The 25,577-nt window shown below is 39.3% G+C and overlaps 1 protein-coding gene across 1 annotated transcript; it reads left to right on the forward strand.

Moving 5' to 3' along the window:
- The first annotated feature begins 22,993 nt into the window (after positions 1 to 22,993).
- LOC149250402 (uncharacterized) lies at positions 22,994 to 24,421 on the forward strand. Its single transcript, XM_089453638.1, has one exon. The coding sequence runs from the start codon at positions 22,994 to 22,996 to the stop codon at positions 24,419 to 24,421; it is 1,428 nt and encodes a 475-aa protein (XP_089309764.1).
- Positions 24,422 to 25,577: the final 1,156 nt, after the last annotated feature.

A 25,577-nucleotide genomic window follows, 5' to 3' on the forward strand; every position in this document is an offset into this window, starting at 1 on the left:
TAAACAGGAATTTGGTCAGAGAATTTACCTATGGCACCCCACTGCTCACCAGCTGGCAGTGCCAAATCCAGATCACCCCAGAAATCCATACCAACATATGGACACTCGAAAAAAACCATCTGCTGACGGTTGAACCACTCAAAGAAGGTATCAGAGAAAGAAATCCGGGACTGACCCGCATGTTGGGCCATGAAGTCAACCCATCTCTACATCCATGGCTCAGTCGGTGAAGGTAAACCAAGTGGAATATACTGTGGCTGCATCAGTGGGATCTTTTCCAAGGCAAAAGCGGTCAAAATAGAACCATAACTAAAGTTCTTCAATCTTCCGTTTTTTACCTTGGTCAGTTGTTCTTTCATCACAGAGAGTACTGCATCACACCAGTTGAACACCTTCGGTTCAAGGCATTCCAAGGCATACTGCATATAAGACCTATTGGCCACATGAAGAGCCGCACTAACAGCCAGTCTAGAAAAAGTGAACAGAATAGTCCTCAAGGACCTATTAGTGACGTCTCGGATATTGATATTGCCGTCCTTACTCAGCTGAGATCAATCTCTACAATACCGACGAATGTAATCTCTCACGGATTCACCCCCACAGGCCGAACCTGATAATGAGATTGGGGCACCACGCCTCGATAAACCGGTCAAAAAAGAGATGTCCACGACAGTCAAGGGGATGGATTTGCCCCTAATCTGGAACACCTGGTCGGTAGGATCCCATGAATCGAGAAAATATTGCAACAAGTTGATTTGTTGCCTCATGCTAGAGATGCGAAGAAACTTCAGCAGGCCACAGTTCTGCAGTGCAGTTACCGTACCCGAATCATGTAAAGCAAGCATGTCCTGTTCTTCATGCTCACGTTCTCGCCATGTAACAGGAATTTTGCTCCGATGAATCTCTGAAAACAAACAAGAGAAGAGTCAGGATCTTGGTTTGGTGAAAAACAGGCAAAAAATTCCATGAAAAACTGTACATAAGTTTCCCTCCTTGCGCCCATCGCACCCCCAGCAGTGTACTGGGTGGGATGCATGCTGACTGGACAATGGCTAGGCCAGTATGCATCGCACTTTTTGATGTAGGAAAGGTGCGATGGAGCTAGGGCGAATTATTCAAACCCCAGGGGCTCAGAAAAACCAGGAAACATGCTCAGAATTCAAAAAGGAAAGAATGAAACTGAAGAGCTCAGGTTTAGCTCTTACCTGGTCCAGACAGCGCCAAGAATCGTCCACAGAATCTCCCAGAATCATCTAGTGAAAATCAAGGGGGAAAGCACCTCCAAAGCTCCAACAAACCAAAGTTCAAATGAAATGGTAAAATGAGAGGTAAAAACCACTTTTAAATTACTTTTCACGTAATTCAAGTAAAATATTAGTGTTTTGACTCATTTTTCAAGCATATATTATTCGTTTCTAACTAGTTTGATGAAGCAATTGAGTAGGCAGTACAACCTTTGAAGGAACAAAGTTGTCAATGGTAAAGTCAAGGTAATCAATGACCATTATATCGAGCAATTTTTATGTGGAGTTCAAGCTCGTTAAGAATTAAACATAAGCAATGAGCAAATGTTTCCCCCAGAGTTTAATCTCATTCATTAAAAAATGAACCAATTTCCGATAAATAACCATCGTGAATGCATTATCATCAAACTTTGAGCCTTGGTCGTGTTCTCATCATCACCTCCACTCTGTTTTGGCCGATCATTCACCTCCATTTGATTTTTTACCCTTTTTGAGGAATAGCTACGAAGAGTGATCCTGTTAGCCATCCTTGTGACACTACCGTGATTGGAAAATTCCAAACCTTACCTGGAATTAGCTGCTACCCAAATTTATCTCTCATTCCTCGAAAAACGAGTCTCCTTTAAGCTCTTTTCATCTGACTCATAAAATATGAAAAGATTGTCGAGTAATTGGCCTCTCCAGCTCGTTAAAGTGACCGGAAGTGCTATCCCTCCTTTATATTTTAATCTTTTTCGACCTGAGGGATTATTACACAAAAAGATCGAGCGCTTGTTTTGTTCGGCTCGTTAAAATTACTGAAAATTCATCCCTTTTGTATTATTTTATACTTTTTCGGACTCAAGGGATTATATGACGAAAAAGGATTGTTGGATTTTTCTTTACATCCCTTTCATACTCTCTAAAATTGAAAAGGACCGAGTTATCTTTGTCGTTAAACTCGTTAAAACCGAATAGCAACAAACTTGTCCATACCGACAAGAACGAGTTTCACTATCGGTAGGCTCGTTAAAACATAGCGATGGGTTTGCCCAAAGGGAAAATTATAGAACAATCATATGTTATCCTCCTCAAGCTTGACAAAAATAAAGAGGTACTGGTCAGCAATGACTGGGAAAAAATTGGGAAGAAAACTTGAAGAAACTTTATTGGTAGCAAGTCGCTCTTGAACATGACACTTTCACTCTGCATCCGAGTTAGGTTGGGTTGTTCCGTTCACTGGTCATATCACCATTGGTCCATCACACCATCCACATTTGGGGTTAACGCTACCAATCCATCATGTCAGTGTCGCCGATATGTTCAAGAGAAGTCGCTCAAAAAATTCACCTGTGTCTCATCCACTGCAATACATTTACGCTCCATTCTTTCATGACCGCCACCCTGAACCTTATATCATCAGATCGTTTTCACCTCCATTAAAATCATTTGCTCCATTCCGTGTCACAGATGTGGGATTAATTAAAGCCCTCCTATGATGGATCACTTATTTTCGACATCAGCTCATTATCCAAGAATTTGATCTAGGAACAACCCTTTCAGTACTTTGAAGCTTGCATGCCTCAATGGCAAGTTTCTCACTTTCGGCGACAGGTTTACATCAATGGCCTTCGACTGAAAGATTTTGCGTGGCATTCGACACCAAGTCCCTTTTTCACACCACGTAAATTGTACTGTCGTACCTTGAGGGTCATCATCATTATCGGTGATTCCTCTCGCACCTGTTAACAGCTTACATCACTGGCTGGTAATCAGGCGATGTCTTTCCATGTTCGACTCCAGAACATCTCTCACATGGATTGAATTGTACTTTGAGTGAAGATCGAACGAGATTGAAGACCTCGGATCTAGTTTCATCCATCCGGGCTGCGATATATATTCAGGAAAATAAAGACATCCAATGTACATCATTGTTGCACAAATAATCATCCAATCTAAGGGATGATGGCTCTACCGGAATCATCAGTCTGCACACAGACGATTGTCTGTCTTATGTACATGAAAATGAATTTATAAAGTTGAGTATGGGAATGCCTCGCCTCAGCTAGATCATGAAAATATTATGAAGATAATGTATTGTATTGTATCTTATTACAGGTCGCCTTCCAGCTCGAAAAAACTTCGGATCCTCATGATAAAGCATTTCACCTGACATCAAAAGATTAACGACCTCATGCTTTAGGGGGCAACTGTTATAGACATTTTTGGGCACTACAAACCCAATCATATATGTCCATAAACCAAGGGCTCCTAAGTCCCTAAAAGTGTTGTTTCATACCCTAAAGGAACAAGGTCAGTTGATTACATGATCTCCCAGAAGTTCTCCATGAAAAACTGCTCAGAACTGCTCAAAACTAGACCATCTCACCTACTCCATGGTCAAAGTGCGATGCATCCCACCTAATGCACACAGGAGGTACGATGCATACTGAAAATCCCTTCTATGGGGTGCGATGGGCGAGAGTGGACAAATGGTAGAGACAGTTTGCGAGGTGGATAATCATGGAATCTTCTAGAAGCTTCTCCTGTGACACTTGCCTCTCTGAATTCGCCCAGGGATGAGTAAGAGATCATCAATCTCCAAGTGGAATCAAGAACTATCAGATAGAGGACAATAATCAAATCTCAGAAGCTGACTCACCTCCCTGCAATCATCTATATATGGATCCCTCATCCCAAAGATCCAAGGGGCTAGAATTTTGTATCTTGCAAGGAAGTGTTGTTGGTTTCTTGGTGTAACATCATAGTGTTGGGTGATCTAATCTTTTCATGAGGTGAAGAAGGGCTTTCTTGTTGAGAGGATGACGCTGGGTCAGAACAATTGGTTGTAATCCTCTTTGCTATTCTTGATATTAATAAAGCTATTCAAGTTTTCCTCCACATTCTTGTATGATTGAAGATATATGCATTTGTGTGGTCAATATATATCTGGTCCTGTATTGTTTGTGATAGTATATCTCTGTTCTTGGATAGTGTTGTGTTGCTTTGATTCTACAGGTGCTCTTTGAAGCTGGGTAGACGAGGAAGCAAGTGGCAAAGATCTATCAGAAGGGAGAGGAATCAAGCAAGGAACCAAGTGCAAGACATAGGTTGGTCTCCTTTGTTCCCCTCTTATCTACTTCTCATAAAGGAAAACGAAAGTAGTTTTAGTTTGTTTGTTTCTAAGATAGCTACCAGTCTTAGTGGGACTAGCAGCTCTGCATAGACACTATATTTCCCGATAACACCCCCCCTCTCAGTATTATTTCCAAAAATTGGTATCAAAGGAGGTCCTTTGTTAAAATCTTGATCGCTTGAAGGAGATCTGTAGAACAATGGAAAAGAAAGCGCAACAAAAGAAGAAGACAACTCAAAGGAACAATGACAGTTTTCCATTGAGTGGAAGCAAGTATTCAGATCCTGAATCACCTCAGATTGAAGATGGACAAGCAAATGAAGCATCAGATAGAATCATAGATCAACAAGATCTACCTAGCAAAAGGGAGAGTGCCCTCAAAGAAGAAATTATCAGCTTAAAAGCTCAGATGGAATGTGCCTTCAGAGTTCGTCAAATGCTGCAGGAGCTGAATGAAGAACAAGAAAAGGAGATTCTCAAACTAAGGCAACAAATGGAAGAAGGAAGAAAGTCTGAGGAAACTTTGAAGAAGCAATGTCTGGAAAAGGAAGAACAACATCAGGTTGAGGTAAATATCTTGAAAGGTAAATTAGAAGAAAAAGATAAGCTATTACGATTTCAAGATAGTACTAAGATCTTGGATGATATTCTTAGTAGTCAAAGGTCTCCTGCTATCAAAACTGGTCTTGGTTTTCATGAATCTATTGAAGGTGAATCTAGTTCACAAAGTAAGACAAGGAACTCTAATGCAAAATCTGAAATGCTCAACAAGGAGATGAGAGGACAATCCCATCAGCAACCAAGGAAAGAAATTCCTCAAAGAAAATCTTTTGCTCCTAACTATGGAAGTAATAGACGATTATTTCCTCCGATGAATAATGTTGAATGTTATGTATGTCATAATCGTGGACATGTTGCAGCCAGATGCAGAAATAGAATGGTTCAAGACCATCACACAGAAATATCATCACGTTCCAGGTACTTCAAGGGATATTGTTTTTCTTGCAATATGTTTGGTCACAAATCTGTTGATTGCTACAGAAGAAATATGAAACATGTAATATGTTATGCATGTAACAAGCTTGGACACATAGCAAAGGAATGCAGAAGAATATTTTGGACACCATACCAAAAGTAGAAAACTTCATCACAGTTGAAGATATGGAGGAAAAAGGAAGTACAACCAGAAAAAGGTGGCATAGCAGAGTACACAGACATGACAGACTCAGAAGAAGCTAAAAATGTGGAACCTCTATGTTCTAAATCTCATATTCCTATTTCATGAAGACAAGTCGCGTATATACGCGAGTTAGACGATGCACAGTCACGTATATGATGTTCTGAAGAAAATAAGTAGTACAAAAGTCTGATATGGTTCAGCCAGTGTTTGATGATGGCATGGCACAGGCTCAGGGGGAGCATATACTTAAATAAATGCATTATTGGCATTTTGATGAGAAGTCTTTGGTGATGATGCTTATGTAGCTAAATAATACATCTTGCTACTTATTGTTGGTTGGTCAGAAGAATGGTATTGTAGGTTACAGGTCTGGATGCTAATGACAGATGCTCATAGTACAGATCATATGGTGTATGATAGTTGTTGATAACTATCACAGGTGTGTTTAGGTCCTTGGTCTTTGTGAGTCATATGATGTATTATGTTACCCCACTATGCATGGGATGAATGATGTAATTTGAGTCATGTATATCCCCACTTGGTTGGGTGGATGAGTCAAAATGGTGTATTCCCACTTGATTGGGAGACTGATGTATGTATAGAGTCATGTTATGCTTTTGCAGACCTTGCATGTGCTCAGGGGGAGCATGGACGGATTGGAACATCTTGGCATGTACAAAGGGGGAGCTCAATCAGAGATTTCAGCAGGTACTCAAGGGGAGTATGGACAACAGATGGAGATCAAAGAAGAGAATATCTTGGTCCACCCTTTGCCCTTGATGTCAAAGGGGGAGAGTGACTTGGTATGGTTGTTGCCATCAAGTCCAAAGGGGGAGATTGTTGGCATTATGATTCAAGTGTTGTCCTTGATGGAAACTCACTCAGAGGTATGATACAAGTGTTGTCCTTGATGGCAACTCAGATCATAGTGCAGCAAGTCAAGAGAGAGGTATACGCAAGTTGACTGTGATGAAAGTGCATATACACACGGGTTAGCAGAGCAAAAGGTGCGTACACATACACACGCAGGTTCACAGAAGGAAAGGTGCGTACATGTCGGAAACCATGGTTTTGGTCCGTGGTATTTGGTCCATGGTATTTTGGTATTGGTCCATGGTATTTGGTCCGAAGTGTCGACCCCTGGTATTGGGTCCAAGGTATTGGTTCTACATGGTTTTGGACCATGGTATTGAGATAAGCCTAAACCTATATAAGGAGAAGATCATTAGGCCAAGAGGAGTAAGTCTGCAAGTGATGAAGATCTGATGAAGTGTGAGATCCAGATGCTGGTTATGGGTTGGTGATGCCTTGATTGATCTGAACCAAGGATGCACTCATGTGGAGGAGGATGAACGATGGATCAGGATCTTAAGGCTTGGAATGTTTATCATTATATGGTTTGATTATGGATAGACTAGATCTATTGACGCATGTTTTATTGTATGAAGTTATGATCTGGGTATGGATGATGTCAGGAACAATTGCAAAGTTATGAGTAAATATTTGCAGATCTGTACGCGGGTTGGCTTTGGTAAAAGCGCGTATGTACGCCGGTTTGGTTCATCATAGTAGCATATACATTATGAGATATGATCTGGTTATTGTTGCAGAGTTCTGTTGTCTGTTCTGTGTTCTGGTGACTGTGTTTTTGACAGGGTTTCAATGTTTTAGTATTGGGTGATTTAGAGATTGGTGATTCAAATTATGATGTTGTGCTTCAGGAGTATCTAGTATGAAAATTAATGAAACGTGGTCCCTGGAGGAAGAAAGAAGATCGTAGGCCGGCGCCTACGTACTGGTAAACATATCAGCCAGTACAAGAGCCAGGGGGGTTGGAATTCCCTTCCAATAGCAGCTGGAAAACGAGTGAAGGTTGGAGCCTTCAGTAGGTCGGCGCCTACATACTAGTAAATGGATCGGCTAGTACAAGAGCTAAGAAGGTTGTAGCCTTCTGCAGGTAGAAGCCCTCATACTGGTATAAGACTGCACCAGTACTATTGTAAAAAAAAGTTTATTATTAAAGGAAGATAGAGACAAATTGCAGCAGGTGGTTTTCACCCACATTGGGTTTCCACCTTATATCATGGTGTTCATGTGTGCTTCTTGTGTGTGATGATCTGTTCTATTTTACTGCACCTATTTACTGTTCATATGGTTAATAATGTTCTGATGCATTCACTAAAGATGAACTAACTGAATCATAAGTTTGCTGGATGTACGCTAGTTGCATTTAACACAGTTGCGTATATACGTGGATATCCTTAACTGAAGTAGCGTATATGAATCTGAGTATAAAAATGAAAAAGTATATGATGTGCTAATACTGATTCACCCCCCCCGCCCCTCTCAGTATTATTTCCAACAATCAGAGCCTACCAACTTCTTTAGATTGGTCACCATGGGAGTAGCCATGGACTTGCACTTTATCATCCCAAATCTTTGAAGGATCGTAATAATATACTTCCCTTGACCTATGAAGATCTCACCTAGCTTCTACCACACTTCTAATCCAAGAAGTAATGCATCAAACATAGATCCTTCATCTCAAACTAAGAGGTCAACTCCCTCATACATTGAACAATGATATTTTTATTCCTGTAAAAAAAAAGTCAACAACGTATAACAACAAGATCATAGGCTCACCTTTAACAACCTTGTAGTAAACATTGGGATATGTATCACTCTTGGTGAAACCAAGACTCATCAAGTATCCATCAATCTAATAATTCCAAGCCCGAGGTTCCTACTTGAGCCCATACAAAACCTTCTTTAGTTTGCAAACATGAGACTCCTTCTGATGTACCTCAAATCACTAACGTTGCTCTACGTACACTTCTTCCTCAATGACTACATTGAGGAAAGTTGTTTTCACATCCATATGATGTAATTTTCAACCCATAATAGAAGAAATAGAAATAATAATCTAATATAAGTGCACCTGGTGACTAGATAAAATGTCTCTTCATAGTCGTCTCCCTCTTTTTGGGAGAACCCTCTTCCTAAAAATATCGCTTTGTACTTCTATGTGCTACCATCTACCATTGACTTCCCCTCAAGTCTCGACACAATTTCCCACACATCATTCTTCATGATGGATTGATATTCCTCCATAATGGCATCCTTCCAAACTTTCTAGCATGCTTCCTCCTCATAGTTGGATGGATCAAAATAAATGATGTGACTCATCAATGTTGCATATCCTAAGTACTTCTTAGGAAATTTTATTTCCCTCAAAATTCCATGGGGAGATGCATGCCCCTCCGCATCCCGCAATTTACTTCGAAGCCATGATGACCTCTTCTTGAATTCAAGAATAATGATCCTAAGTGGATCCATTGGATCAATGGGCCCTTCTATCTCTTCCTGATGATCTAAAGGATATTCCACATGTACATAAGGACCTAAACCCACATCCTTGGGAGCCTCTTGCTCCTCATTATCAATATCCATGTTCCTCAATGCTAGAAAATCCTTGTAGTGTATGTGAGAAAATATTCAATGACACAACTCACATAGATTGGTGTTATCATGTACCAATCCTTGGGTTCATCATTCCAAGAGTCTATGCAAGCCTGCCTCTCAAAAACTAATCACATTTTCCTAATCTATGCTTGATCCCTTATTCCATACAAGGACTTGTTCATCAAAAAATGAAACTATAAACCCTTTGTCTTCCAAGGATGAAGTAGAGATCGGGTTCTTTTTCAAACCTGTTACATACAACACACATTTATATGAATATTTTCTCTTGAATCCAACTGGAAAGATTTTGAACCAACACCTTTAATTGCATACTTGGTAATATTAACATGTTCCACTTTCTGTGTTTACTTCCTCTCTACCAATTTTGTGAGACTATCACAGTCACCTGCCATATATCTAGAGGCACCATTTTCCACTAACTCACTATGATCTGCAATATTTCTTGTAAGGGCATAAAATAATTAGTAATCCATATCATTTTTACTATCATTCATAGATATCTTCTGATGTGGATGGTCGTGATCATCAATGTCTATTATTGAAGCATGTTGCTTGTTCATCCTGTTCTTATCATTGTTCCCTTCAGGACACTTGTTTTTATAGTGACGAAACTAGTGATAACCGAAACAATAAATTTTTGACATATCCTTCTTCTTCTTATCTTTAATGGGATTAGGTACTATACTTGTATTCTTTTAATGAAAATTTCCGAAAAAATTTCTTCCTTTTGTTGAAATGTGTAACTAGGTTTGGTCTTCATAAATATGAAATGTACTTTCAATTCTTGTATATTATAAAAAGAAAGAAATTTTATTATTGTTGTTTTTGTACCATGGGTTTCATTCTCAAGGTATTTTATTTAGAGGTAAATCACCCATTGATTTCTTCTAGGGTTTGTCCTAGTGTCAAGAAGTCAAAAGAGTCATTTTCATATGAAGAAGACCCCATCAGGCACATTGTAACTTGTAAAAAATAATTATTTTTGTATTTAAAAGTTTCAAAATACCCTCCAAGACCAACTCCTCCTGGAAAATAATAATTCAATCTCATTAGGGCATGTCATCCTCCTTAGAAGCCTATATATAGGATGGAAGTTGACCTCCTATAAACACTCACTCATCTTCTCATCATCCAAGCGAAGGAGAAGCAAAACAATGCTAGCGAAGAAGGAAGAAGGATGAAGGACGAAGGATTGGGTTATCTCTCTCTCTCTCTCTCTCTCTCTCTCTCTCTCTCTCTCTCTCTCACACACACACACACACACATCAAAAGAATGAAGGCTAGGGTTTCATTGTTGTAAGACCAAAGTTGAGGAAATTCTAGAAAAATGGTTGAAGAAAGGTCTATTAGGTCACCTACAAGCACTATAATAAGGAGAAACCCAAGTTTAAGTAAAAGGAAGCCTTGGAAGCCCTTAAACTACTCACCCATGTGGAAGCAACAACTGTTGTAGGGGCCAAAAATTTCAGACCTACAATAGAGGCCGAAATTATGTAGTTGGGAGTCGAAGTTGTGCAGTTGGAAGAAATTTGTCTGGGTTTGACTTGAGTAGACGAAGCACATCATCAAGGAGGTCAGAATTGGTCTTGGAAGGGTATTGGTCTTGGTCTAGAGGTCTTATAATTCATCATTCGTAGAATCTATAAGAAGAGAATAGATTTATGGGTTTTCCTCTCAAGTGGAGAGGTTTTGGCCCTGGCTTGCAGCCTATATCCTATGTTCTTTTGTATTGTTGATCTTATTGTTTTGGTAGTTGTTTGATGATAGGAACAACATAATAATAAGATAAGAAGATAATAATTAATAAAATTAAAAATACATCATAAGCAGTTATCAAGTTGAAGAGAAATCAGCTTAGTTGAAACCCTTTAGATTTATCAACATGGTATTAGAGCTAAGGTTGACTAAGGGCATAATGAAGATCACTACATCTTGAAGAAATATTTGAAGGGGTGTTCTATGGTAGCAATTCATCTCAAGAAAGGTATCAAGGCATTATGGAATCTTTTATTATCCATCAAGAATAGTATGCCCAAGACTTCTACAAAGGACGAAAGGTTATTCTTAGCACTTACAGACACATTTGAGGATGAGAATATTTGGGTAATCAATAGTGGAGAATCAAGACATATGATAGGTGAGCACAAACAACTAAGCATCTTATCAAGAGAAAAAATTTCCTACTGTGTTGAAATTGGGGATAAAAATTCAATTATCCTATAAGAGGAATTAGATCAACTTTGATGGAGCCAGAAAATGGAGGAAACATCCATCTCAATAACTTTTTGTTCATACCAGGTTTGTAAAATAACTTAATTTCTATTTCATGTCTAGAAGATAATGGAGATAGAGTCGCTTTTATATATGGAAAATTTGTGGTGTGAGATAAAATCTCTAGCATCGAAAATGAAAATATCATTTGGATTCGTGAAGTAAGTCCATGTGAACTTTGGCGTAGAAGGTTTGGACACCTTCACTACAAAATATTACCAACTCTAAATTACATGGTAAATAGCATCCCTAAACTCAAGGAGGATCATGAAGGAGTATGCAAGGGATGTGCATTGGGTAAAAATGTTAAGAGACCATTTGGAAGCAATGCTTCAAGATCAAAAGAAATTCTAGATCTCAATCAATCTAAGTTTTGTTGTCCTATGTCTACAAAATCTCTTGGAATTCATCTAGACTATGTAACATTCATTGATGACCACTCAAGGAAAACTTGGATCTATTTGTTGAAGTCCAAGGATGAAGTATTCGACAAATTTCAAGAATTCAAAGATGAAGTAGAGAACCTTACAGAAAGGAGGATAAAGGTACTAATATCTAACAATGGAGGAGAATACACATCTAAGAAACTCGTATCTTTCTATAAGGAGGTTGGGATTAAGAGAAAGTTGATAGTCCCATATAATCTTGAACAAAATGGAGTTGTTGAAAGAAAGAATCGATCAATTGAGAAAAGTGTTAGAGACATGTTACATGATCAATTCTTGCCTAAATTTATGTGGGGTGAAGCAACAAAAATTGTTGTGTATGTTCGAAATCAAAGTCCTCACAGATTACTAGACAACATGACTCCTGAGGAAGCATTCACTGGGAAGAAACCAAGTGTAGACCATATCTAAATATTTGGTTGTCTTGTCTACATTCACATTCTGGAAGAAAAGAGAAAGAAGTTTGATCCTAAAAGCATGAAGGGAATATTTGTTGGCTATGGTAACACTTCAAAGACATATAGGATCTACATAAAGGAAGGACATTGAATAGAAGTAAGTCGAGATGTGATATTTGATGAAATTATTGCATTCAAGAAATCAAAGGACCTCCTGATTGACTTTGATGATGAAGAAGTTCCAATATTTGAATAAGAATGCACCAGGGAGGAAGAAGATTCAAATTGTGAAGAAGTAGGTCCCAATGAAACTATGCAACTATCATCATCCCCAAGAGTAGAAAGAGACCTAAATGGTTAAAGTATACTCTTCTAAATGTAGAGGGACATAGAGAAACCAACCGTACATTTAGAGAAAGTAAGAAGCCTAAAATATATTCATGGCATGCAACTTATATGACAAATTTGATCGAAGCATAACCATCCACCTTTGAAAAGGTTGTCAAACATCAAGAATGGAAAGATGTCGTGAATGAATAATATCAATCAATAATGGAGAATGGAGTTTGGGAGATCGTCTCTAGGCCTGAAGACAAATTTGTGGTAACATCCAAGTGGCTTACAAGGTTAAACATGTAGCTGATGGAAGTACTGATAAATATGAGGAAAGATTTGTGGCTATGGGTTTCTCCCAACAAGAAGCAATTGATTATGAAGAGACATTTGCACCTACAACAAGGTGTAAATATATGTTTTTTGGTCTCTTTGGAAGCATGAATGGGATGGAACATCCATCAAATGGATGTCGACGCGACATTCCTGAATGGTACTATCGACGAAGAAGTCTATATATAACAACCCTCTAGTTTTGAAGTAAAAGATAGAAAGACTCATGTCCACAGGCTAAAGAAGGAACTTTATGGCCTTAAGCGAGAACCAAGGGTTTGGTATGCAAGGATGGATACATACCTTCAAAGGTTAGGCTTCTCGAATATTTTTGTTGATCTGAATCTCTATATCAAGGTGGTGAAGGATGAACCTATAATCATTCTTCTAAATGTGGATGATCTTCTCATTACAAGTGTGGAATGTCATATTCAATAATGTAAAAAGAAATTGGAAACATAATTTGATATGAAAGATCTAGGGATGATGCACTATTATTTGGGGTTGTAAGTTTGGCAAGGACCTGATGAGATATATCTTAGTTAAGGAAAGTATGTGATCGAGATGTTGAAGAGGTTTGAAATGATGGATTGCAAACCTCAGTAGAGGAATTTTGAGGTCTAAATGGGCCTCCTAAGAAAAATGTACAACCAAAATAAACATTATAAGAACAAATAGGATTCAAGATGATGATGTCAACCATGGGGGATGATTCACCATTTTTGGAGTAAAAAGGTAAAAAGGTTTAAAAATAATAAAATAATAAAAATACTTTTTCAACTTATCTCCCTAATGTTTTAATCAAATTTCAAGCAGGAGTACTCGTTGGATGAAAAATTTAATTCTTCATCCAAAGAGTACTCATGTTGCATACTTTCGATGGACCCTACTACATGGAAAATGTAAAATACATGAAAAAAACGTGATTGCAATCACATTTTTCATGTATTTCTCATTTTTTATGTAGAACGGTCCATCAAAAGTATGAAACATGGGTACACCTTGGATGAGGAATCAAATTATGTATCCAACTAGTGTTCCCTCTTGAAATTTGAGTAAACTCATAGGGAGATAAGTTGAAAAAGTAGTTTTTTTTCTTTTTTCCCTTTAAAATTTGATGATGTAATCTAATATTATTTTATTATTTTATAATTTCCTTAGGAGACCCATTTCAGACCTCAAAATTCCCCTAATATGAGAACCCCTATGATCACAAATTTGAAGAGGCCAAGAAGTTTTGATTCAAGCACTGTGGATCTGACAAGGTAAAGACAATTGTTTGGCTCATTAATGTACTTGGTAAATACTTGACGAAATATTTGTTTTGTAATGAATATACTCAGTCAGTTCTAGGTAGAGCCCAAGCATGATCATTAGGTAGCAACCAATCATATATTGAGATATTTGCAACGAATAATCCACCATTTCCTAAAGTATGATATAAAGAATGATGTCCACTTGATTAGATATACAAATTCTAATTGGGGAGGCAGTGAGACGATGGGAGAAACACCACTAAAGTTTTTTTTAGTTGGGATCCTCGATGATGTCCTGTATGAGTAGAACGCAAGAATCGGTTGCTTTGAGTAGTGTTGAGGCTGAATACATTGCATCCTGTGAAGTAAGCAGAGAAGTTGTCTGGTTGAGGAAGTTGTTGTCTGACGTGTTTGAAGGACCAATGGACCCTACAGTGATACATTGTGACAACACCAGTTGTATAAGATTATTTTTTTGAGGCTTCTACGATTTTTATTCTGTGTAGTGTTTTCTTCTGGGATTATCGCATCCATAATTATTTAAATTGACTTTTCAATCCATCCACTGTGGCTCATCATCAGGATAGATCCAAAAATATATAAGCTAGATCTCAACGGAATGAATAAATAAAGGTGTGAGAGAGCGATGGAACAGGAATGATGGTAGCCGACATGTTTTAGATCAAGTTAATTAATAATTAATAATACTTAATAATTATTACAGTTAGTAATTTTATAAGAATATTTGGATTATAAATCAAGATTGAAATGATTTTAATTATAATTAAGATTAATTTTAATTTTATTTAATTATAATATATAATTATATTAAAAAAAAATATTACAAATTTTTATAATATTAATATTATTGTTTAATTCAAAATTTTATTATTTTATTTATGATTAATTTTTACAATATAATTAAAAATCCTTAGAAATTTATAAATATCTTAAAGATAATACTTTTAGTATTAGTTTATAATTAATAACTTTATTAGAATAACTAGATTTTTAATTTCATATATAATTGATATTCATTTTCATCTTATTTAATTATAATTTAAAATTTATCAAGAATATTATTTTAAAAAAATTATAATATTAGACTTTAATCCACTTTTTATAGAATTAAATAGAATTTATGATATTAATTAATTTTAATTTTTAGTATAAATTTAATTATATATAATTATAATTTGGTTAGGTATATTGTATAAGATTATCTGAAGACCCAGCGTTTGTAATGGAAATAAAAAGCATATAAATAACAAGTATCACTATATACGAAAGATGGTGCAAGATGGAGTGTTGCGGCTACAATATATCTCCATTGATGAGCAGGTCGCTGACATCTTGACAAAATATCTTAATTGAGAGACAAACTTGGATTGGTTGATATATCCTTCATATCTGAGAGGGAGACATAGACACATCATTCTTGTCTTCACTTTGTGAAAAAATAATGGAGGATTAGGTAAGCATCTAACTTCTGATACTCTTTGAGGATGAGGTAGAGAATCCAAGATGTAAGAGTAGTCAAAGAGGAAATTCCTTGAGGATGTGTTATTCAAAGATAGGAATTGTCCTAAGAGGACATACCATGTAAACACCCAGGTCGGGGATATTCCTTAAGAGACAATGATAATGGTGTCTATCATTCATTGGTCTCGTCATCATTGTTCTATGGTATTGTGGAGAGATAGAGCTATTAGTCAAGGCCTTGTTATGCGACAATGTTGGTTTGTATGATGGAAAGAGATAAGATGATATGATAGCTTATGACATGGCTTACCAATCTGACTCTTCTTATGAGATCTATTGAGTTTTAGAATGTACATATCCCATTATGAATGCCTCCCTAGTTAAGAGGGAGTGTTGAAATGTGCAACTAAGTTCGGTCGTCATAAATATGAAATGTACTTTTGATTCTTGTATATTGTAAAAAGAAAGAAAAAGTATTATTATTATTTTTATAGCATGGGTTTCATGCTCAAGGTATTTTATTTAGAGGTCAAGCACCCATTGAGTGCTTCTATGGTTTTCCCTAGGGTCAAGAAGTCAAAAGAGTCCTTGTCATATGAAGAAGACCCCATCAGGCAAATTGTAACTTGTAAAAAAAAAAAAAATTGAAAGTGTCAAAATACCCTCCAAGACCAAGACGACCTCATTAGCACATGTCGTCCTCCTTAGAATCCTATATATAGGAGGGACTTGACCTCCTATGGAAACTCACTCATCTTCTCATCATTTAAGAGAAGGAGAAGAAAAATAAGGCTAGAAAAGAAGGAAGAAGGATGAAAGATGAAGGATTGGGTTATCTCTCTCTCTCTCTCTCTCTCTCTCATGTGAAGAAGGAAGGCTAGGGTTTCGTTACTACAAGATCAAAGTTGAAGAAATTGCAGAAATAAGGTCGAAGAAAAGTTTATTAGGTCACCTACAAGCCCTATAAGAATGAGAAACCCAAGGAAAGGTCAAATAAATCCTTGGAAACCATGAAACTATTCACATGTGTGGAAGCAATCATTGTTGCAGGGGCCAAAAATTTTAGACCTATAGTAGAGGTCGAAATTTTGTAGCTGGGGATTGAGGTTGTGTAGCTGGAAGAGACTTGACTAGGTTTGACTTGAGCAAAGGAAGAACATCATTAAGGAGGTCAAATTTGTTCTAAAGGTCTTGGAATTCATCATTTGAAGAATTTATAAGAAGAGGAGATTTGTGGGTTTTCCTCTCAAGTGGAGTGGTTTTATCCCTGGCTTACAACATATATCTTGTGTTCTTGTGTATTGTTGATCTTCTTGTTTTGATAGTTGTTTTATGATAATAACAACATAATAATAAGAGAAGAAGCTAATAATCAAGAAAATTAAAAATACATCACACGCAGTTATCAATTTGAAGAGAAATCATCTTAGTTGCAACCCTTTAGATTTCTCAACACCTTTACCATTCTTCGTATGAGCTGCAAATGCTTCAAACTCATCATATTGAGGTCTTTGAATATTCCCCTTTGATACTAGCATAGACTCCTCTTAGGCATAGGAAGCCCATAGTTTATCAAGGGTCATAGTCACAAGTTTTGATTCATTAGTATTTTCTCCAATAGCCTTGAGTTAATCTCTCAACTAAGAGATCCTCATGAAGTGGAAAGCCACGATATCTGATCTAGACATCTAAATATCACAAATTTGATTCCTAAAGGTCATTTTCTAACCATTGTTGTTGACTACATATAGCCTTACTAGGGCATCATATAGTTGCTTTGAAGTCTTCAACCCATAAACAAATGGAATCAAATGATCTTTGATCGATTCAACAAAAATCCTCTTGGCCTTAGTTTCCATATTCTTGTGCTTGGACTTTCCCTCATCATCCCGAGGTTCACTAATCTTTCCTTCTAGATATTCTATGACATCATTCTCTTCAAGAATGAGATCCTTTCTTGTCCTCCAAGCCCTAAATTTTTTTGCACCTTCCATGCTATCGTTAGGCTTGATAGATGGATCCATTTGGTCAAGGACCTGGTCACATATCATATTGCAGATTATGTGTCTTCAAGGGGTGATCTCAACGGCCTTTCTTCACCAAAGCTCTGATACCATCTAGATTTTCTAGTGCTAATTAGACAACCACAATTTTTTGTGATTGATAATTACTTCCAATGTGTTGATGCCTCAAAAATCGTTGCAACAACATGGGGGGGAAAACCACCCGGTCGGGGACTTGAATATCGTCCCTTATCTATTTGGATTAGTGGCTCCGACTGGTTTAACTAGGTCCTGTTACCTTATCTCAATCTCCGATGACTCAAAATATGACTTTCATCCATCAATGGAGAAGAGACATCAGATCATCCCTCTTGCTCATTAGGCAGGAAAGTGATCCTTAAGCTGATCTGGGGCTCAGCTAAGCCACCAATAAGTTATGACCTAACTTGTGCTAACCTAACTAATTCTATGGTATTAAGTTAATATTAATTGTTAATCCTATATGATACTATGATAATGTTATCCCTATGAAACTTGTTAGTTTAATACTATTTATTAATCCTAAAGTAACACAATGTTAATACTACACTATCATTAAAGTCTTGTTAGGTACTAAAGTACTCCTATTTATCTCATATGCCAAATCTAAACTAATATATCATATGATATTATACTAATAAATTAACTATACTATATAAATAAATATACCTTATACTATACTAATACTATTTTATAATGAATAGAAACTTTAATGAGAACGCGAGGAGCAATGGAGCGCAGGGGCATCGATGACAATGGATATGGCTAGCTAGGGTTTGACATTTTCTACAGGTTTCTGAGCCTACGAGATATCCCTGACCCGCCACCAACTGGACGCATCTGCCCTTACTTCTGGTGGACGATCTCGTCCTGTAACTACAGTCCCCTGACACCTGCTCTCTGCTCTACTGTCACTGGAACCTGCTGTTCTCATGGGAGATTATGAAGCTGTAGATTACACTGCCGACCCTCTGGAAGGCGTACCTATCTGGCGTACCCCAAATGCTTTACGAGGTATGTATAACCAAGCTTCTTTTTCTAATGGGGATCCATCGCTCTCTCGTCCGGCAGCTCATCCGACCCTTACACCTTCCCGGCATGACCTCTTTTCTCCAGCGACCCTCGGATCTGAGGGGGAATGCGCTCCCCCTTTCCCTCACCCCCCTTCCTTCTCTACTTCAATCCCGGATCTCGCTCATACTGAACCACCTCCCATCACTTTCTCTGTTTCACTGTCTTCAGATCCCCTCCATGGAGGTCACCCTAGTAAACCTTCTCCCTCTAATCCGATTTGCTCTTCCGGCGGCCTCGCTATCCCCACATCCTCCTCTGCCCCTCCTTCTGGCTCAGGAGCCCCCTCGCCACCGCATCGAGCGCGGAGTACACCTCTGGATCCAAAACCAAAAAGGAATAACAGATGTTTTAAATCCAAAGCAGAGGAAGTATTTCTCAGACTTGAGGAGGATGTCCAGTGGGGTGAGATAATGGATCATTCTGACAAAGTCTTGGTGGGCCGAATAAGGGGTCGGAAATACTCGGTTTCTCGATTGAAGGCCTGGATATCAGATATTTGGTGACACCATCTGAAGGATCCCTCCTTAGTACAGATATTAGCTAGAGGATGGTTTGAAATAAAATTTGTCCTTGCCGAACACACAGACTGGGTCTTATCTGCTCATTGGCATTTTCAACATGCCCCAGTCCTCCTTAAACGTTGGACTCCCATGTTTGACCCCGAATCGGAGCTGATCGGCACTGGGCCTATATGGATTCGGCTCCCAGGCCTCCCTATACAGTATTGGTCTGAAGACATCTTCAGAAGAATTGGGAATGCATTGGGCTCTTACTTGGATTATGATCGATCCTTCCTCCATACAGGTGTGATGACTTATGCTCGTCTTCTCATCAATCTGGACACCAGGGGTGGCCTTCAAGAACACATTACTATTCACTGGCGGGACTTGGCGCGTAAACAGATTATTGATTACGAAGGGATCCCGTATAGATGTCGTCGATGTCACCAAGTTGGACATCTATACCGGGATTGCCCTCTCCTTCACAAGGGTAAGCAGCGACCACAGGATGAGGCTACTGAACTTCCCCCTCACTTCCCTGATCTGCAAGGATCGGAGGCACCTTCAACGGAGCATAACCAGGCTACTGATGGTACACATGACCCTCCAGGTTGCACTATTGATCCCACTTCTTGTCCATTGCCTGACCAAGCGCAAGAGTTTCCTCAGCAGATGGGTGATATTTCATCGATCCCTCATCCCTCCTCCCCTCCGGTTCATACATCTCCCTCTGTAGATACTGCTCCGCATCTGAACTCTTGCCCTCATGGATCTAACCCTCTTTCGGGGGTTCCCCCTCCCTCCCTCCATTGCCCCATTCCGCCTCTGGCTCCCGCTTTTCCCCCAAGTTCGCCCTCCTTGATCACTCCATCCATATCCGCCTCCCTTGCTCCATCCCCCCCAATTTCCCCTCGATATGCCCTCAGATCCAGATCTAAAGACAGAGGCGGCGATGCTTTCGGCCTTGACATTATATCAGCTCCTTTTAAGCAATCTCGTGGTCGACCATCGCGTATTTCTAAAGCCAGACACACTGCCGACGCTGAAGTTGCCATTGGGCGACAACAAACCATCCCCTGGGCCCTTAGAGCAAAGCATGGCCCTGTCCCTCTTCCCTCATGAAGGTACTCTCTTTCAACTGTAGGGGGTTTGCTAGTTCCCCCAAAAAATTAGCGCTCAGGAGATTGCTCTCCATATCTCAACCAGATATCATACTACTACAAGAGACCCTCTGTCCTGCAGACACTCTCATCCATTCCTTCAAATCTTGGATGCCATACTGGACATTTCATGCTATTGACGCATCAGGGAGATTGGGCGGATTAGCTATTGGGATCCTCAACAAAGCCATCAAGATCTGTAACATTTGGGGCGGCAGGGGATTCATAGGCCTGGACATCTATGTTCTCTCCATGGAAATGAACCTGCGTATTGTCAACGTTTATGGTCCATGTTCTAGCAGGGCTCCCTTCTGGAGTGCGCTACTTGAATCTGACCTATTGAAGGAGGACAATATTATGCTTGGTGGCGACGTAAACTTCACAATGGGTCAATGTGAGTCATGGGGTCACTCTGCCCTGACAGACCCTTTCTCAGACACCATATCCAACCTGTTGGAGGAGCATCACTGGGTATACATACCCTCTGCCAGACTACAGCACACCTGGACGAATAACAGAAGTGGGAATCAGAGCTTGGCTAGAAGATTAGACAGGTTCCTGCTTAAAGAAACCCTCTATAACCATCTCCCGCGCACTAGGCAGTGGGTCGGCTCCGACGGCATCTCCGATCATCGCCCTATCTTACTAGAGACAGCTGACTCCTATGACAAAATCAAGAGCCCTTTTAAATTCAATTCTACTTGGTTAAAGGATCCCTCCTATATACACTTGGTCACCGAATATTGGCAGAACAATCCAATTCGTGATCAGGAGGAGCTCTCGGCCGGATTTGTGAGGAAACTAGCTGAATTAAAGCGCTTATCCAAGCAATGGGCACACCAGAAGCGGGTCCGGGACGATCACACTTTAAAAGTAGCTGAAAAAGCCATTGCAGCATATGATCATGAGATCTCTACTGATGGCATCTACACTACTACAGGAAGCAAAGAATAGTTCAATTCCCTCGTTACCGAGCGCACACAGATTCTGAAATGCAGAGAGGAAAGCTGGCGGCTGCGCAGCAGGGCCATTTGGCTTAACGAGGGAGATGCTAACACCACTTTCTATCACAAGTTCGCCAATGGTCGAAAAGCTATCAATTCTATTTGGGAGCTCAAGGATGAACAAAATCAGTCAATTACATCTCAGAGGAACCTGGCCAGCTTAGCGATCAATCACTTTAAAGGCATTTATAAGGCCCCCAGAGTGGCAAACATCCTGGAGATCATGCGAGTGGCAGAGCATTTTCCCAGATATGTCCTTCAAGATGATACAGAGGAGCTCACTAAGGCAGTCACCATGGAGGAGCTAGAATCCACCATTAAGTGGTTCAAGAAGGATAGAAGCCCCGGTCCTGATGGCTGGACCATCGAATTCTACATTGCATTCCTTGATCTGCTGGGCAATGATCTCCTCAATATTATTGAGCAAAGTAGAAGATCTGGCAGGATTTCATCAGCTATTAAATCCACCTTCATCGCTCTCATCCCGAAAGCCAATCTCCCTTCATCCTACAACGACTTCCGCCCCATCTCCCTCTGCAACTGCCTATACAAAATCATCGCTAAGATCATCGCCAATCGTCTTAAGCCCATTTTATCTCGCCACATATCCCCTGAACAGTTTGCATTCCTCCATCATCGGCAGATTCATGAGGCCATCGCCACCGCACAAGAGCTCCTACATACTCTCCATACAAAAAAACAAAAGGGCCTGATTTTAAAGGTTGACCTGTCAAAAGCATTCGATAGAGCCAACTGGCTCTTCATCAGGCTTCTCCTGACTCATCTCAGCTTTCCCTATAGCTACACAAAATGGATAATGGGCTGCATCTCTGATGTGCCCTACAGCATTCTTCTTAATGGTGAAGCCACATCCTTCTTTACCTCTGAACGAGGGCTCAGGCAAGGATGCCCATTATCACCGCTTCTTTTCCTCCTCATCATGGAAGGTTTGAGTCGGCTTCTTATATCTGCTCGAGATAGGAATCAACTCAATGGCATCAACATCTCAGAGTATTTTCATCTTACGCACCTCTTGTTTGTCGATGACATACTCATCTTTCTTAATGGTTGCACAGGTGACACCACAACTCTCCAGAACATTTTTGCTCTCTTTCAACAGGCCACAGGCATGCAGATCAATGAGACCAAATCCACAATTACGGTGGTTGGCTGCTCACAACATGAATATACCTTTGCTCTTCAGCGCTTCCCCTTCATCTCTTTATCATTATCTGAAGGCATCAAATACCTGGGGTACAGATTAAAACCTGTTGGCTATCGGATTGCAGATTGGTCGTGGTTAATAGCGAAGGTGGAGAAAATATTACAGGTTTGGTATCACCGATATCTTTCCAGAGCCGGTAGATTGACTCTTATTAAAGCAGTCATTGAGGCCACCCCTGTATACTGGATGACCTTGGCATGGATACCTCGGGGCATCCTGAACAGATTACAAACCATATGTGCAAAATTTTTATGGAATGGGCATCATACAGGGAAGCATTTTGCCTGGGTGAATTGGGCTACCATAGCAAAACCCAAGCGCTGGGGAGGCTGGGGCATTAAAAACCTCGATTACTTTGCAAAGGCGTTGGCTGCCAAACTTGGGTGGTACCTCTTGACCACGGACAGCCTATGGGCTTGAGTCGCTCAGGCAAAATACATTAAACCAATGCACCTCATGGACTGGTTACGTCTACAACACATCCCGGGCAGAAATACTTCAAATATCTGGAAAGCAGTCCTCCATTCGTTGCCGCTGTTGAGGGATGGAATCACCTGGCGCATCAAACAGGGTAACAGTGTCAGGATCAGAGTGGATCCGTGGGTCGGGTGCGGTAATTCGCACAGGTTACCAAACGAGCTATTAGCGCACCTCCATGCCAATGGAATCTCACATATCAGGCAAATTGGGGACAGGGCGAACACAACCCTCCTGCATCAAGCGTGGGCTTCTCCCCGTTCATTAGAATTCCCTGATCAATGGCATCTAGTATGGCGTGACTATACCGATGCACTGTCGCAGGCCCATATTCGACTAACTGAAGGCCACGACGAATTGATCTGGGCAATCGCACCCCATGGCACCTATTCGCCCAAGCTGGGATATATTACTCTAATGGAGCCATATAAGCCCACGATTATTCTCCCTGTTTGGAAAGCGCTCTGGAAATTGGACGCGGCTCCCCGTACTCGCCTCCTTATGTGGAACATCCTTGCTGATAAAATACCAACTGGTACCAACCTCATGAAGCGTGCATTCCACGGGCCGTTCAGATGTCATTTGTGCCGTTCAGGTGAGGAAAGCACTGCACATTTGTTCCTCTTTTGTCAGGCCACATTAGCATTCTGGCAGAGCATCGTTACACATTATCCATCCCTCAAGACCTGGCAGGGACAGAATCTCATGGATACATGGAGCGATTGGTGTCGATCCCACACAGGCAAATCCGTCAACATACCCTTACTTGTTTGCTGGGCTATATGGATTGCCCGAAACCAGGTTATTTTTCAAAATAGGGAGCCACAGTGGCCTGTCATTCTGAGACACACTATAGCAGATTTTGATTTACTTCCCACAGCTGTACCAAAAAATACCACGCGTACCTTCAGACAAATCAACCTGGATAAATCGAAGCCCTGGGCTTTTTTCGACGGCTCTGCACAAGAAATAGGCTGTGGTGGAGGAGCGCTCCTTTATCTCAGCAATACCCATTTCTATAAAATTCAGATAAATCTGGGTCGTGGTACCAACAACTTTGTTGAATTATGTACAGCAAAGCATATCATCCACTTTGCCATACAGAAACATTGCAGCCATCTTCAGTTATTCGGAGATTCACAAATTGTCTGCAATTGGTTGAACGACACAGCACACTGCCATACATACTCTCTGAGCCACATTCTCCTAGAGACAAAAAGGCTGATAGCATCATTTGAATCCTTCAACTGCAGCCACATATACAGGGAACAAAACACTGAGGCGGACCAGCTTTCCAAAGCAGCAACTCAAATACAAAGGGACGGCTGGCTAATCAAAGAGGACATTGATGGATCATCCCATCAATACTACCACAGACCATTTCACGATATACCATAGGTCTGGGTTTGGTCCCACACATAATCTATGTTATTTTGTAGCTTACATGATCAGCTGTTATAGTTTTTTTTTTGTACAACATTTTTGTAGCTGTACCAGAAACTGCTGGGCTCTCTGCGCAGAGCCAGAATGTGAAAGTCCTATACAGGCATATTACAGCATTAGCTGTTAAGACTCCATACCAGACGGTAACCGTTCCACAATCTTGAATGCAACTGCATCTGTAAAATGTAATTTCTCCATTAATAGAAGTTACGATATTTTCCTTGTGGGAAAAAAAATACTATTTTATAATAAAATAACTATACTATAATATATCCTAAATATTACTAATATAGTTCTAACAATAAAACTAAATATTTAATCTAGTTTATTACAAGATTATAATATATCTACGATGAAATATAAAATAAATTTTAATTAAACTAATAATGTTATTATTATTCTAAGGAAACATTTAATTAAAATAAGATCTAATTAAATACACTACCTAAGTAAAATTAAAATTATTCTAATTCTTTTAGGTTATTATTATTTATTGAAAGTTAATGTTAGAAAACTAATTAATAATTAGTATGCTAAAGTTAACTCTAAAAAAGAAAAGAAAAGTAATTTCAAATGTTAAGTGTTATTGATTAAAAATAAATAACTTAATATACAATATATTACATTAATCCTTATGATTGATTTTTTAGTGTTTTGAATAAAGATTAAAATCAATCAAGAAGGTTGACTAATATAAGGGCTCAATCTTGCCACTGAGAACCAAGATGTTTGCCTCTAACGAAAGAGAACTTTATGTAGAACTAATTTACAAATGCAAAAATAATTTAAAACGAAAATCCTATCTCGAACTAGAACGGGATAGCCCTCTCCTAATCCGAGAGCAAATGAAATAAAACAGGGGGAAGGACTGGTTTATGAGTGAATTCACCATGTGATTTCCATTAACTAAAAGAAATAGTTCATATTAATTAATGGAATAAAAAGCAAAATACATTTGCGATTAAATGATAAATAGTTATCATTTATCTCATATATACTTCAATGAATTCATTATAGATTCGATCTTGTTCTGCCTCTTGGAGATAGCTCCTGTAAAGCTTCAATAACATATCAAAATTGAACCAACAATAGTGTTAGATATCAACAAGAA

Source organism: Pinus tabuliformis, chromosome 7 (assembly GCF_031772625.1).
Source record: "Pinus tabuliformis cultivar Carrire ecotype Pingquan chromosome 7, CPIR1, whole genome shotgun sequence".
In the NCBI taxonomy this organism is placed as follows: Eukaryota; Viridiplantae; Streptophyta; class Pinopsida; order Pinales; family Pinaceae; genus Pinus; species Pinus tabuliformis.

Coding starts and splice junctions, on each gene's coding strand:
- LOC149250402 (XM_089453638.1), top strand. CDS start 22,994: ATGCACCTCATGGACTGGTTACGTCTACAACACATCCCGGGCAGAAAT.